Consider the following 16979-nt stretch of genomic DNA (forward strand, 5'->3'; position numbering starts at 1 on the left):
TGCACTTTCCGAAACATGCTGTCAGATCTATTCCCTACCCCTGATAACAACATGGGACGGACACACACACACACACACACACAACACACACACCAGTGAGATCTAAATCAAACATTAACCTGATGTTCAATTTAAAGTTTCTTCCCACGTCCTAGAGTAGGCCTGAGACCAGAAATGGGGAAGGGGCAGTGGGATTGTCACCTTTTTTTCCCTTCAGTTTCTTGGATCTATTTTTGCTCCTCTGCTTAGGGCTTCTTCAGAGTCAGAGAGGAGAGAATGGATTTGGAAAAAAGAGACAAAAGCTGTTTTTCTCAGCTTGTGCTCTCAAAAGTCTACACACATGGAAGGCATTCCCATGCCTCTCTTTTGCAGGGCAGCTCTGTGGGTTCTGCAAAGGCCCATTCACCTTAGGAGTCAGCTCAATGGATCCTTTCCTGATGCAGGCAAAACATGGTCTGGTTCACCTTAGGCCTCAGCTCGCCAGTTCAGCTCCACCCCAGACAGTGACCTCTGGACTTTTGGTTGGAGTAGGTTCAGCAGGCAGAACCTCTGGGGCAGGGTCCTTTCAAGATGACCTCAGACTTGCTTTCTTTAAATGAAACGCACACCTTTGTTCTTTCCAAAAGTGGAAATAGAGCTTTTCCCACAGTTGCCTTCCCCTTTTTCCACCTACCATTGTGAGCAGCTGCAGACAGCTTTCAGTTAAAATAAGTTGTCATTTCCTATTTTTGCAGCAATCCCCAGTAAACCACACCCAAACACATGCACACTCAGTCTGTTCCAGGGGTTTTCTTAGTGTCTCCACAACTTGATTTGTGGTGGAAAGAAAACACCACGACAATCTCTAATCCTATGAATTTAGAGAAACCTACATCCCTATGGGCAGTTGCAGGAAATGACTACTGGGCCTGTTCGGTCAATTTCCACAAGTCCTACGAGAATGTATTTCATACCTCTCTTTAGAAATACGGGATTACTTATCTTGCATTTTCTTTAGCTTTATGGCACTCGCTGAAAATCAATGTTAACTAGAATTCTCTTGTTCTTGTGACTTGACTAGCACCCAGTATTAAAGTAAATGTGGCCCTGTTGTCATTGCTAACAAGATGACAGTACGTTTTTAAATCATGGCTCACATTAGAGACCTTGAATTTAGAGATTCCTTTTCTCCTACTTATCCATTACTATTTCAGCAGCAAAGAATGTACGCAGTCACACAAATGAAATTACAATACCACCTAAGGCACATTAAATGGAGAAAAAAGAAGTCCATCAGATAAATCAGTGATCTGGAACAAAGGTTAATTGTCCCTTTTAATTCCTAGGTCCTTTAGTTCCTTTACTCATCTGGGACTGTTGCTCTATGGTTGTCTTTTTGTTTAAATCAAGAAAAAAAAAGAAAGTCACCATGAGCATTATGAGCATCTGAGAGTCTTCAGATAATTGGTGAGAGAAGCACAAAATATAAGGCCTTGACAGCCACTAAAATGATAAAAGCCAAAGAAAGGCTTTCTACTAAAACTACTGCTGGAAAAGACTAAGACAAGAGTGAGTCATGTCAAGAAGCAGGAAACTGGTCTAAAACAGTTGAAATTAACATAATCAATAGATGCTATGAAAACTTTTCATACAAGTATATTTTAAAGTATTGGAATCTATATAAACAATGCTTCAGTCCCTGCTCTTAAAAAAAAAATGAATACTTTTACCTTCTTTAGTGTTATAACATTTCAGAGCTGCTAACCAGCTTTTTATTTTTCCTCTCTGTTTTATTTTTTGCTTTTTTCCTGATAGGAACTGTGTTGTTATGGGGATAGTACATGACATGTCTAATATGTATTTATGCTAGTTATCAATACACCACCACATTAAACCTCCAAAGGACTACAAAGAAATAAAATTATAACATTCACAATTATAGAAAAAAGGACAATTTATCAAAATCTGTTTTTAAAAAGGAGAAAAGTATTTTTTACGTGCAAGTGATTATTTCTATTTTTCTGCCAACTTCCATTGATTCAAGACTATATATGTAAGTATATGTGTGTGTATGCATACATATATGTGTATATATATAGAATATATACATATGTATACATATATACATATAAATATATATACACATATATACATATAAATAAATATATACAGTTGGTGCAAAAGTAATTGTAGTTTTTGCAATTTTTTTAACCTTTTAAACCACAATTACTTTTGCACCAACCTAATGTGTATATATATATATATATATATATATATATATATATACACTAGAAAAAAGAAGGCCACAAAACAGGGAAGAAGGTAGTAATTTAGTGGTTGTCTTGACAACAAGAAGCACCTACTGCTCATGATGACTATATCTTCCTGGATGGACATACTATATATATAACTAAAAAGAATATACCACCAACACACAAATGTACAACTTGATTGACTAAATTATCAAATAATCAAAAATTCAAATATTTTCCAATTGACTTTGAGAGATAGAGAAAACAATATGAAGTTTACAAATGTAGCATGAATAATTATAACTAGGGGCATCAAAGTTCCCCTCATCTTACCAGGCTTAGGGACAATGAGCTGTGCACTTGTCTGGGCATTTCCAGCCTCATTTTCAGCCACACACTGATAAAAGCCTTCATCTGATTTTACCACTCCAAGGATTCGTAAGTTGCTGCCTCCCTAGAGAGAAGAAGAAGCAAGGCGATATATTTTAAAAAGCAAAAAGCTCAAAGTGACAAAATGAACATAAAGACATTTTAATAAAACTTCTCAGAGCAAAAAGAGAGGCCAAGAAGATTCCCAGCTTTACAGATATGTCCTATGTCACCTGGGAAATGATATAGATTCCCAATACTCTGCTGAATCCATGTGCATCAATTTAACCTAACTCTGCAATGAAACAAAATATACTCATAAAAATACACATCATCCTCAATGTCAAAATGAGCAGTAAACAGAAAACTCTTCTATTACGTATGGAAGAAACAAAGATTAGAGACAAAAGAACTCTCATTTTTTTACTTGTTATTGAAGGAAGCTCAGGTTTAGCAGCTGCTAGAGGACAAAAAAAAAAAGAGAGAGAAGCAAAAACACTGATCTTTGCAGCTTCTAAAGGGTAAGAAATCTAGGTTGGATATTTTTTGGAAGTGTTTATCGACAAATAATGTATCAAAACCCTTTGAAAATTTTAATTGCCTTGACATGTACTCTTTTGGGGGTTGGGGTGATGGTGCATGATAGAGAGTTTATATCCATGTAGTATTACTATATGGCCAAAATGTTTCACCTTCAGTAATCCATAAATTAAATACAACAGTGTTAACTCCTATTTTATATAAATTGAACCACCATCTTTTTCAAGGATGGATGATAAAATGATCTGGAGATAGCATTTAATTATACTAACTCAGTTTATCTTCAATATTAGTGTAAGAATTAGTTCAGTAAGTGAGACGTGTTAAATCACTTTCCCTGAAGTCATTAAGAGATAAATATTACCTCGTGGGGAATTCTTAATTGTTTTTAGTGTCTTGTAGCCAACTCTCGGCTTAAGTAAAATTCTTAGATAAAGCTGACTAACTTCTAATTAACAATTCTCATATAAGTTACGACTTGTGCTAAATGTTACATGTGCCACAGACAATGGCTCTCAGATTTCTGGAGCTATTGGGAAAATATTTTTAAGCATAATTGAATGTGAATAGGGCTCATACCATACATTTTCTTTTCACCTTAAGAAAAGAAACATTTAAGTAGGTTGGCTGTAATGAGTCATGCTGGGAGAGAGATTATTCAAACTGTAGAAAAATATAAATGTTGCATTTTATCATGCGTCCTTAAGGGCACTCAATAATTTCCCTTATGTGCAAGTAGCGTATATTTTAGGTGGATACAAGTTGCCCCATGGCAGGTCATTTTTTAATTCAGTGGTAGTGGAAATAGCATTATACTTAAAGAAACTAATAGAGTGGTATGGCATTCAAAAGTTAATTTTTTCCCTTTTTTACTCTATTCCTAACCAATTGAACAAATGCAACCAAAAGTGAAAAATGGTACATGGTAATAAAAGTGATAAAGATATGTTTTATGGGTTTATTCCTTAAGAACACTTATATTATGAAATAATGCATACACAAAGCGATCATGGAAGTTTCTGAAAGGCGACTGATCATGGAAGAAGAATGCATCATTGAGAGCCTGTGTAAGGCCCTGGAGAGGGCTTATGTCTAAACCCGCAGGGCACATATGCTCTAGTCCAATTCTTCTGGAAGACCTGGTTTAGGTCTTCTTTGACAGGGTCATGTCTGTATTGCAAACATGAGACATGGACCTAAAATGTCCCTTAGCTGAAAAGTTCTTTGATATTTGGAAGCACTTTTCATATTCTCATATGTTCATAGATGTGGATTCAGAACCTCTGATGGTAAACTACACCTAAATGAGTTTTCACAGAGCATTTTCAAATGAGTGAAGCATTCTGCTGATAACAGTAAAAAACAATAATGATGATAGGTATTGAACCCTTATTATGTACCAGGACAACAACTCAGTGAATATAATACCATTTCCCTGTTATCCCCCACAAGGATTGGGACAGAGAGTGTACTAAAACTTTTAGTAGTAACTACAGGAACTATTGTTCTTAGCTTTAATTCTTTCCAGGGTTCAAAATTACAAAGCAATGTCAACTCTGGGTCTTATGGCTTCTCTACCACTGCCACTATCGCTATCACCATCACCTTCTTCTACTCCTAATGTTGGATCAGCTGGTCCTATACGGAAGGGGGTAGCCAAGGAAAGCTGCCTCTCATATCATAAGACTATCATAATCATAAGTAGCACATTTTGTTGAAATTTTATTATAATAAAGTAAAAGTCACAGAAGTAACATACTTCTGGCTTCATATAGTCTAGAACTAGGTTCTGAACTCTGTTCTCCCAAGAACCAGCAATGAGAATGCTTGCAAATATAGTCTTAGGCCCTCTGTTTTTAATGTGTTTGTTTGTTTAAAACCTTGTCTGTTAAAAAAAGGGGGGGCTGGACTCTTTGATCACTCTTTTTCAGTTCAGAAATTCTAAGTCTAGAAAATCATTTGCTCTATTAGAACAATTTTCTTAACACATAGAAATTCCCAACAGGAACCTCCTTCTCAGGAAAGAAAAACAACTGAAAACATAGTAAACAATGAATGGGATTGTAAAGCTAATATGAGAAAAGATAATTACCACTATCTGAAAATAATCGCTAGGAATGACCACATCTCCATTCTTCATCCAATTCACAGTGGGCACAGGCTTTCCAGAGACTGCACATTCAAACTCAATATCCATGCTTTCATAGGCATAGAGGTTGGAAGGATGATTTAAAAACCATGGCGGAACTGCAAAGACAGAAAAAAAAGTGAGTGGGTGGGGATGTGAACTTGTATGCTAACGTCTTCCCTGAGTTAGAAACACTTTTCTAGGATAGAAAGTATTTATAATTCAAGTAATTCCCTAAACCCTTAGTTTAGTATACAAGAACGACTGTAGAATACATCTATTTTGTTCCCCCCGAAAGCAGTTAAATAGTTGTAATTAATGGTGTGTTGCCACAAGAAAAAAAAGAAAAAACACACTTTTGGAAAAAAACGAAAAAACATTACATACAACAAACATTCTGAATATCCAAGTATTTGTATCCAGTGGACCTTCATAAAGGACACGGAAAAGTACATAAAGCCATGAAAACTATGATAATGAAGTAAACAAAGGAAAGCTGATGGACTGAGACAACCCAGAGTATAAGAAAGCTTAGTGTAATTCTAGAGTTTCATTAGGATTTAGTTAATGGGATGAATTCATTGCCTGTTGAAACCGGCTGTAGTGCACAAAAAATGACTGCCATATTTACTGTGGACAAATTCCTATTGTCCTAGCAATTATCCATTGTAGTGTATTACCATACCATGCTATTATTTTCTCAGCATGGTATGCGATACACTAATTTAATTTAATGTCTTCATTACCATAGTACTAGTTATTCTATGATGTAAATCTGCAATTGAATAAAAAATTACAAACATAACACACCTTTGCTAATGAATGCATCTCCCAGGATTGGTCCCTCAAAAGTCTGCCTAGAGAAGAAATTTTTAAAAACTAATATCCATCCTCTTCCACTGGGAATCTTAAAGTGATGTCAGATTTGCATATTCATATTGCCTGAGACCCCGGTTAAATTCAAAGTGAAGAAGCAGCCTCGATCTCTTCCTATAAGACAGATACGCAGTGTGGGTAGCCATTTTCAAAGTTGGCTGTAGTTTTGTCATTGTATTGTTAGGCTCAATGAGTAGGGCGTGCTAACTTTTGTTCCCTGTGAGTAATCACCATTTAGCTCTTTCCAACCACCATACACAAAACTCTCCTGACTTCAAAGTGAATTTATAATCTTTGATGGCCACTACTTTCTAGAAAAATGGGAGAGCCAGTGGAAAGTGCCTAGGATTCAAGTCCTAGTTTTTCTACTGAATGATCTTGGAAATATTAATCACAATCTCAATCAATTTCTCTCTTTCTCGCCACCTCCCTCCCTCCTTTCCTCCAGTCCCCACCCCTCTTATTTTTCTGATTTTTAACTAAATATTTCGACCTCTAGTACGAAACAACACTTAAATTCTTTCATCTTTCACAGTGGAAAATTGATTTAGATGGCTCAATTTTAAGCTGTGATGCAGTAATATTCACAGACTAAAGACATGAAAAATCAAACAAACAAACAAAAACAAAAACTCTGAGAACTTCTCTGAAGAAAGTGTATCCCTATTGTGTACAGGGCTAAATTTACTTATTTATAATTGATAATAATATTAGTATGAGACTTTTTTTAATTCCTGGGCCAAATTCACTGACAATGCTCCAAAAGACACCAGAAATATTTCTTGAATGTTCTCAGCAAATATATTAGCTGTCTCTTTTGGAGGAAACATATTAGTTGTCTCATTTGGATTTTGTTGACAATTTTATCACAGATTTTGATCAAGTGTTTATTTACTAGCCAATAGCCAATATTTATTGAGAGCTGACAATGCACAATTTATTAGTCTAAGTACTTTATATTCATCATATTCACAACTCTCTGAGGCAGGCGCTATTATTCCACTTTACAAAGGAAGAGACTGAGGTGCAAGGTGTTTAAGGAAGTTTCTCCAAACCATACAGCTTGCGGACTGTGGAGCCAGGCAGGCTCACTCTCCTGCCAGCATTCTGACTGAATTTGTCTGTCATAACCTTCTCTTTTGCCACTTGAAAATTCCAGTGAAAGGATAACGCAGTAATATTCCCAGAGCCTCAGTGATAATGAAGATATGCAATTTAAGTCATTTAAAAAAATGGTGTCTGTTCTTACTCTCCCTTTAAGTCCTGTCCTTTCCTGGTGCCATGAAAACTGCCTGAGTCTGCCCATCTTTAGCGTTCCCTTTCATCAGAATTTCTGGAGTCATTAATGCCTATATATCAGAGTTTTCAAAATTTGGGTGACATCCATTAGTGAATCTTGAAATTTCTTTATGGGGTTGAGAGCAAACTTTAAATATATATGTATGTGCATGTGGAGAGAGAGAAACGGAGAGAAGGGTGAGAGAGAGGGAGAAGGAAAGGGGTGAGGGAGGGGAGAGAGAGAGAGAGAGAGAGAGAGAGAGAGAGAGAGAGAGAGAGAGAGAGAGAGAGAATGGTATCACACGTCAGCAGAGGGTCTGTATCTCATGTTTTCAGAAAATCTGAAAATACACTGCCTATCTTGGGTAGTGTCACCAGTCATTAGCAGTCTATGTGCTGAGGACAAGGGCAAATGATTTCCCTTCACAGATCAATGCCTAGTGCAGTGCCTCATTCTCAGCACATGCTCAACAAAGGCTTGCAATCAATGCTAATAAGAACTTGAGCAATAAAATGTACATTTTCACTCTCTGATGTGGCCATATTGGTGTACGATGATGAGGAAGAGTTTAAACAATGCCATGGAAACCATGTATCTACACAATAATATTATTTTATTGTCCTGGAAAATAAAACCTTGAGGAATGATGAGAAAAAAAATAAAGAACAAAGAATGATATAGCATGGGTATTTGGAGAAAAGACTGGCTATTCACTATTTTGGATAACTTGCAGAAATAATTCTTAAAGCTCTTCTTGGAGTGAAAGGAAAGAAAATAGTCACAGACCTTAGGAGAGAGTTTTGAAAATATCTATATAGACCTGAGTCGGATTAGAAATTAGGTAAAAGCTTTGGAATCTTGCTTTTAAATAATGCTACCTAATTTTCTGAACTTATCATCCACACATCCCTTACACAACGTAAGGCTCCGTTTAACAATCATACATGGCCCTTTTCTAATCCCAAACCTTTGTTCATTCTATTTTCTCATCCTGAACAGTTTTCCATTTCATCTTCAGGTCAGATACCCTACCTGTCCTTCATAAATCCATTTCTCCAAAAAGGACATCTTGATTTTTTCCTTGTAAAATGTTCCCTCTTAGAAACCCGGTGGTGCTTATCTTAGCAGGTTTACGGCATTTAACCTGGTTTCTTAGCATTAGTTTTTAACTCCTGGGGGTAAGAGGCTCTACCCTGTGAACATAAATTCAATGCATTGCTTAATATAAAGCTGATCATGATGCTGTTCTAAGAGAGCGGACAAATGAAGTTTACTCAATTTTCTTCTTATTTGATCTCTTTGTCTTTTTCTGTGATGACCATACTAGGATCTATTCATCCCACTTCACAATTGCTTCCCAGCAGTAAGAGCTGAGGTATAACAATCATGTTATACCTTTCACAACTCGGGAGTGCTGTATTCCCAATGCAAATTGAAATTGGGACTAACAAATGAATACGACTTACCAATGGCTATGGATACACGCCTTCAGCATTTTTCTGCTCATGGATCCCTGCCTGGAATTACATTCTCAGATAATATAATTTCTATTTGTTCTCTAAGAGACAACTCAAATACCCCCTGTTTTTTTAAAGTCTTGCCTTTCATGAAGCTGATGATGGATTTTCCTGCTTCTTGTCATGTTCTCGCTCTGTGCCCAATTTTTATACCACTTATTATTACAAGGTGTCTTTCACCTATATCATTATTTACCAACTAGAGTATAACTCTTAAAGATGGGGCCTGAAGTATAACTTTCTCTTTTAATTCACTTTGAATATTACATAGTTCCCCATCCCTTCCACTCTGGTGGAAGAAATAATTTCCCTACTTTAAACTGTTTGTGGAGCAGCAATTTCTTAATAAAAATGAAGTTCCATGAATTTTCAAGTTTATCATATTGTTCTTTTTATGTGGTATTAATCCACTTCAGATAATTATTTAAGAAACACGGACAGTGCTACAATTTCAAGCAAGATATAGATTTTGTTTTACTTTCCCTTTAGATAAAACACATTTATGACCCGAAATAAGTTACCCATATTTCCATCAGATCTTGGTTTCTCAGGATCTTTTCATGTACTTATAGTACATATATATAGAGAGATTTTTTTTTTTTTTTTTGGGAGCTGAGGGAAGTAGGAATAATGACTAATAAGCAACAAAAATACAGACAAAATATAATTCTGTTCCTGAAAGTGCTTATTATACTTAGAAAAGACTAATAGATAAGACCTTCCTCTATACTACAATCATTAATGTTGTACAACTAAACCTTAAATTTGGGTAAACATTTTCTCTAAAAAAATTTCTTTGGTTTTTTTCTTAAAGAACTTTCTGTGTTATGACTGATCCCTTGAATTTTGTAGAGTAAAATTTTCTCTGTAATTTCAGCCCCAAAGCTATCACCAACAACTTAAATAGTATGATGGGTTTTATTGAACATAACAGATGTCTCACAAGTATTTTTAGTATTGTTCCATATTACTCCCTAATTTTATTTAGACTTGGCTTCTAGTCTTTTTACGGTTAGATAAGTTATTTAGCTATTCTTTCCCAGTTATTTAGATATATACTAACTGTGCGTCAATTTTACAGTATGGCTCTAATACACATCATTAATACTCTCTGTATTACCTTGACTTTGAGAAGATTCTACATTTTAAAGATTTACTACAGCTCTTTGAATTTGCAAAGAATGGATGTTTAAAGTTATACGATGGTTTAAATGAACAATAGGCAAAACAAATCACTCTGGTGAATGAGGAATAGAATCAAGTAAAGGAAGAGATTGGTGAGAATTTATTAGGAGGAATATAAAAATTGCATGATTCTTGGGTGGCTACATTTCTACCTTGAGAACAATGGAGGGCCAGCTAGTTTCCCTGGAAGAGAATTTTTTTCTGCCTCTCCAGGCCCTTAGTTAATTTGTGGTTAATCAGTGGACTTAAGCCAATTAATCTTCTCTTGAATGGAAATATATGAAGAGACAGACCACACCAAAGGTCTAAAACATATTTACTGCTAAATTGTGCTATCTCTATATCCAAAACAAATGGATTCTTTTAAGTTCAGTATCGCAGTTTTATCAATGGATAATTTTACTTTAAGGAGTCAGAGTTTCACAGAGAATCATATTCATGTTACTACAGAGGAAGCCATCTGGCACTGAATAGGTTTAGAGATAACATATCATAAGATAGAAAAGATTCCATGTAAATTCAGGCTTCCATGTTAAACATACCTCAACCAAACCCCAGCTTTACAGAATAATGGACTCCTCAATCTATAGATTAGAAATTGCTCTTTCACCTCATAGTTTAAATTCTTCCTGCACCAGCTTTTGTTGACAGAGTAACTTTCAGCTAACTTGACCATTAAATGTATAATCTTCCTTCTCTTTTGCTTTTATTATTTTTAATTAAATTTATGGGGTGACATTAGTTAATGAAATTATATAGTCTTCAAGTGTACAATTCTATAATATATCATCTGTGTATTTCATGGCGTGTTCACCACCCAAAGTCAATCCCCTTCCGTCACGATACATTTGACCCCTTTACCCATTTCTATCTCCCTCTCTCCCTCCTTTCCCTCTGGTAACCACTAAACTCTTGTCTGTGTCTGTAAGTTTTTGTTTGTTTTCCTCGTTCATTTGTTGCTTTCAGTTTTATATTTCACATATGAATGAAGTCACATGGTTCTTGACTTTTTCTGTCTGACTTATTTCGCTTAGCATGATCATCTCAAGATCCACCCATGGCAAATACTTCCTAACTTATTTATGAAGTCAACATTACCCTGATACCAAAACCTAGTAAGGATAACAGACTAAAAAGAAAACTACAAAATATTTCTGATGAATAGAGATGCAAAAATTCTAAACAAAGTACTAGTAAATGAAATAAAACAATACATTAAAAAGATTATACATCATGATCAAGTGAGATTCATTCCAGGTATATAAGGATGGTTCAATATATTTAAGTCAATCAATGTATACCAATGTCACAAAAACCGAATAAAGAATAAAACCATATGATCATATCAATACATGCAATAAAAACATTGGACAACATACAGCATGCATTTATGATTAAAACACTTAATAAATTGGATATAAAAGAAAAGTACCTCAGCATAATAAAGGCAAAATATGACAAACCCTCAGCTAATATGCTTAATGGTGAAAAACTGAAAGCTTTTCCTCTAAGATAAGGAACGAGATAATGATGCCCTCTCTCACCAGTATTATTGAACATAGTATCGGAAGTCCTAGCCAGAGCAGTCAGGCAAGAGAAAGAAATCAAAGGCATCCAAATTGGGAATGAAGAAGTCAATTGTCACTTTTTTTTAGATAACATGATTCTTTATATAGAAAAATTTTAAAGACTCCACCAAAAAACTACCACAAACAATAAGCAAATACAGTAAACCTCTTGTCTCTTATTTATTTATTTTTTTTAACAAGGTGCTGTGTGATATATCTCTGCCCAATCCAACACTTCCCTCCAGGCCTACTCTTACGTGACAAGTCACTTGATATCTGCTGAATATTCCTCTCTAGTTTGCTCTTCTCTACACTTATACCTGTATATATGCACCTATGTACTCCATAGGACTGGTTATTGAGACCTGCATTTCATTCTCTATTTGAGTTCTCACACATACTTGTCCGTACTATGCTAACAAAATTAGGTTGGGTTAATTTGGGTTGTACCCTTAAATGACTAGAATGTATTCCCCATGGGAAAGAAAAGTACACATGAGTTTTGTTCTAACTATTAATATTGACTGGGGTTCCCATTGTTCAGGAAAAAATATTTTGAAGCTGTAGACTTTATTTTTAGCATTTCGATTCAAAGAAGTATTTCAGTCTAGACTGATAGTAACCATTGAGAGAGAGAGAAAGAGAAAGAGAGAGAGATTGTTTGGGTCCTCTTAACACTGCCAGAATGTGCACTATCTTTTTTTGCTGACTTGTTGGTAAGTCCAAGTGGTAAATATATCATTACTGCAAAATTACATGACAGAAAAGCAGGTGACTCAACAGCAACTCATCCCATTGTGGCATCAATCTGAATGTGAATCTACCATGGTATTAACTTCTTAAGTTCAGGGACTGCCTTATCAATCTTTGTGTTTTCAAGGTTGAGCAGGGGCTAGATACTAATAAATATGTATTATATAAACAAGCATGGGTGTAGTTCTGTCTTCACAGGCCAAACCCTTAGCATTCAGTCATTTTCTGGCTACCAGTTAATGATAGCTGTGGAAAAGCTAGGTGAGGAATACATTTAAGACAAAAAGTATATTTTTTTCCTAAAATTAATTATAATAATAATAAAATATAGAAGCATTAAACGATAAGCTCTTATGCTATCACTGGGAATGATGGCATTTTAATCATATTAGAAAAAATGGTTTTATTTTCTACATCCCATTAGTACTTGTTATTGTGAGCACAATATGCTCAAAAGAGATTCCTTCTATCTAAAAACGCTCATCTGCATGCTATGGAGATGGAGAATATCTGATCTTCAACCTTTACTTTATAGTATTTATATATGCTTGGAAACTATTGTAGGTTTCTCCGCACAATTGTCTTCGTGCAGACAAATCATTGCATTAGCTTTCCTGAGTTCCAGCTTTTCTTTAACACACAAAGGGTTGTTTCTTTCTAAGTCAGGACTGAGCTTTTCTTTCCTCTCTTTAATTGTGGAGCCTAGGACCAAATTGGGAGAATACTATTGTGAGGCTCAAACCAACGATAAAAATTATAGGATAATTATTTCAAAGTCCTCATTCTACTTACACGCTGGTGTTACTGCCATGTCTTTGGAGACTTGATTTCGTGGTAGCAAGGGCCTTCAGTAGTTAGTAGGAACTCTCCAACAATTATTTCTGTGTATGTGTGTGTGTGTGTGTGTGCGCACACACACATGCATGCACATGTGTGCAAATATGTATAATCACATATATTTTAAAATATGTATTTATATACATGTATATATCTTTGTGTTCTATATGTTTCTATGTAAAAGACATAATCACATAGAATACCTATATTTAAAATGTCACATATATACATAGACACACTAAAATATACATATACCAGAAGGTAAAGGGGGAGAGAGGTGGTAGAAGAGGGAAAAGGGGGTCAAATATATGGTGATGGAAGGAGAACTGACTCTGGGTGGTCAACACATAATGCAATATATAGACGATTATTACAGAAATGCACACTTGAAATCTATATAATTTTATTAACCAATGTCACCCCAATAAATTATGTATATATACAATTTAGAAACATATTTCTGTGTCCAATTTTCAATCTGAGCTGTGAAAGAAATGAAAACATGTTAATAAAATAAGATAAAAAAGTTAACGCACATGTGTTGTATAATGACAGAAATAATAACTGTATAAAAGAACTTATCCAGTTCCTAACATGGTATACGAACAGAAATTTGAGAGTTATTATTTTCTCTCAAATGTTTTCTAGTATGCCTTCTTAGTATTTGATGTAAAAGATGTGGATATTCTAAAAGTCTGAACAAAAAAGAAGTTTCTGTCATGCATGAGAGCTGTTTCTGTGTATTATAAAATGCACATTGAAGAGTTACAGTAGTAGGGTATTCATTCTTCGAGTTGCTTATAAGCAGTAGATATTCTATAACGGAATCCTTCAGCATATTGAAATGAAAAGATTCTAACATATAACTAATTTCCTTCCCCAAATACCTAATAAAATAAAAAGTCTCAATGCATGCGTGCGCGCGCGCACACACACACACACACACAATTCAACCACAGCAACCAAACAAAGACAGTAGAGTCGATTGAAAAAAAAATATATCAAAACAGACATTTCTGGAATAGAGCAGAAAGGCAGAGTAGGATTTAGTTCTTTGTTTGTCCTTGAACTCCAGAAATTGCCCTGGAGTTTTTGGAAAAGGCTAAGTATTCTCAGTAATACCTCCAAACCTGAGGCAATACAAAACCTATGACTAGCCTTATGTTTTTCCTTTTCTGAGTGAGGAGAAGCTGCAGTGGCTGTTGAAGACACACAGGAGGTAAGATGAAGGTCAAGGCTCTTGGGCTACCAATGAAACTTGAGGACACGCTCCTCTCATGTGACAGGGAACAGGGTACAGCACCAGCCAATAAAGCTGGGTGTTCTCAAAGAGGCTGAGTGCTGCTTCAATTGACCTCACTCCCTGACCATTCTTGCTGGGCATTAAAAAATGCATAAACCTGAAATATCCAGCCTTCAAACAATGGCCCAAAGGGTCTCAGCAAGGGTGGTAAATAAGTCTAGAGGTGACTTCTACTTTATTTGAGCAAATAGTGTCTGGACAGAGCTACCCATATGTGAGAAAGATAAAAGACATACATGGGAAATGAGGACATATACTACAACCAACAATAATGAGAGAGAGAGAGAGAGAGAGAGAGAGACAGAGAGAGACAGAGAGAGAGAGAACACTCAACTCAGAAGAAAATATAAGGGTAAAAGGATAAAACAGAAGTAAATTCCTCAAGTTGCTTCACACAAAAAAATCATTTGACATGAAAATAAATTCCATAAAACTAGAGGTCAAAGCCTTGATGATAAAACAACAGAATGGAATGAAAAGGGAGGTAGCAGACCTAAGGAAACAAATCAAGGACCGAAACAACATCATTAGAGAGCCAATACATAAATTAGAAAGCACAAGTCACATAACTGATGCCAGTAAAAATCAAATTACCAACACAGAGGTGACTTGAGATAATCAGTTGACTGTAGAGGAAAAAGGCAAAGGAATGAAAGTAATTAGGGCGAAGCTTGCATAGAAAGAGGAGGACAAAAAAAGAAAGATGAGCCAACATTAAGATAACTGGCATTTTTGATGTAGAAAGCCCACATGGAAAGAGAAGACACATTCAAAGCTAAAATAATAGCAAATCTTCCCTGAAAAATAAATCTACATTTTCACTTTGCAAGATTATACCATGTTCCTGGGAAGCTGAATACATGATTCTTAATAGTGAGGCGTGTCATATTTGAGCTGTTGCTTCTGAAGAATAAAGAATTGTTTGAATACCCTGACAGGAAAAAAGACATCTATGAGGGGTAAGAGGGAATTGGATTCCCATATAGTAAAATCCAATGTCAGAAGACAATGGAGCAATACTACCCAAGGATATTATACATGATCATTTATATATGTGTAACGCAACATTCTCATTTGTGAAAGTGCTGAGAAAATATAGCACTTATGAAGTAAATCGGACAACAAAATCCAGGCAATTAATAATAGAATCAAAATAAAACGTTAGGCATCGTGATAAAAGGACTGGTGGAGTATAGAATACATTTCTATACAGTAATACAAGTAAACACAATGGAAATAATGGTTACTGAAGATAATTCAATTGCTATAAATCTGAATAGGATACAACTAATATTATCACACCAAAATCAGGAGGTGGGGGAATGAGAAGATGAATGAGAATGGGAATTCCTGCTCTGAAAAGTAGGAATTTCCTCAATTATGCCCTTAAATTAAACATGAACTTAAAAAGATTACAAACAGTATTTACAGCATGATCACATTGTTATAAATGTATTTCTCCCTAATCATCTGATTATTCATGTAGGTTGTATGAAATGCTGAGATTTGGTAGATTTTTAATCTACATGGATTATTTGCACAAACTTAATAGAGTGATTTTCTAAAACAATTTTAAAAAGGCTCTGGGGCAAATATCCTAAGATGTCATAGTGGTTATGGAAATATGGATATGTCTCTTTTCCTTTTTGGGTATTTTTAAAATTTGCAATGATTAAAAAGATTTTAACTAAAAAAATCTCCTTTCTGGGAGGGCTCACCACTCTAGCTTTAAATAGAAGAACCCACTAGAAATTCTAAGAGTTTGTATAAACAGTACATAGACAAAAATAGCAGGTAAACATATTTACCTTCCTTTTCTTTTTCTTTTGTCATACGTTTCTACTTCAGAGAAACTCTTGTTGCTGGTGAGACGAGCACATAAACCCTTACGGGAAATGTGAAGGAAAGAAAGACAAGGTTTTCTAACCTCAAATTTGGTGAGGGGAGACGGTACACAGGATGACCGTCTGTATAGGGAAAACCACTGTATGAGACAAAGCACAGTCGGGGATTCTGACTCCCAGTTCTGACTCTACTGCGGGGCAGATTATGGACACTGGGAAACTAACTGAACTTTTCAAAATTGTTTCTCAAATGAAAATTTATACTGAGCTTCCGTATTAACGTACAGCTGCATGAAAACATTCTCTGCTACAAAAACAAAGAAACTAAACTATCCCCAAGCTTTTTTCCAGCTTTAAAATTCTGAGTCTAACGTGTGAGTATACATAGACAGTCCAACGCTGTTCTGCATGAACAATTTGTATAGCGTTGATTTAGGGGGGGAAAAGAAACAAAAACAGAGTAATAAAATTGTCGTTTTGCTTTTTATTCTGCCATTAAAATAATACTAAGCTGGCATTAATGCATCGCTTAACACAATAAAAACCAAC

The 16979-nt window shown here is 35.4% G+C and overlaps 1 protein-coding gene across 3 annotated transcripts in view; it reads right to left on the minus strand.

Moving 5' to 3' along the window:
* The window catches only part of DCC (DCC netrin 1 receptor), a 1035569-nt gene that overhangs the window by 396331 nt on the left and 622259 nt on the right, over positions 1-16979 (minus strand). For all 3 annotated transcript variants that reach the window (XM_074339962.1, XM_074339961.1, XM_019721869.2), the window contains exons 6-7: positions 5233-5387; positions 2565-2685 (exon numbers count right to left, since the gene is read on the minus strand). In XM_074339962.1, the coding sequence (XP_074196063.1) occupies positions 2565-2685; positions 5233-5387 (276 nt within the window). The remainder of the gene's footprint in view (positions 1-2564; positions 2686-5232; positions 5388-16979) is intronic.

This window comes from Rhinolophus sinicus, linkage group LG09, assembly GCF_036562045.2.
Source record: "Rhinolophus sinicus isolate RSC01 linkage group LG09, ASM3656204v1, whole genome shotgun sequence".
Classification (NCBI taxonomy): Eukaryota; Metazoa; Chordata; class Mammalia; order Chiroptera; family Rhinolophidae; genus Rhinolophus; species Rhinolophus sinicus.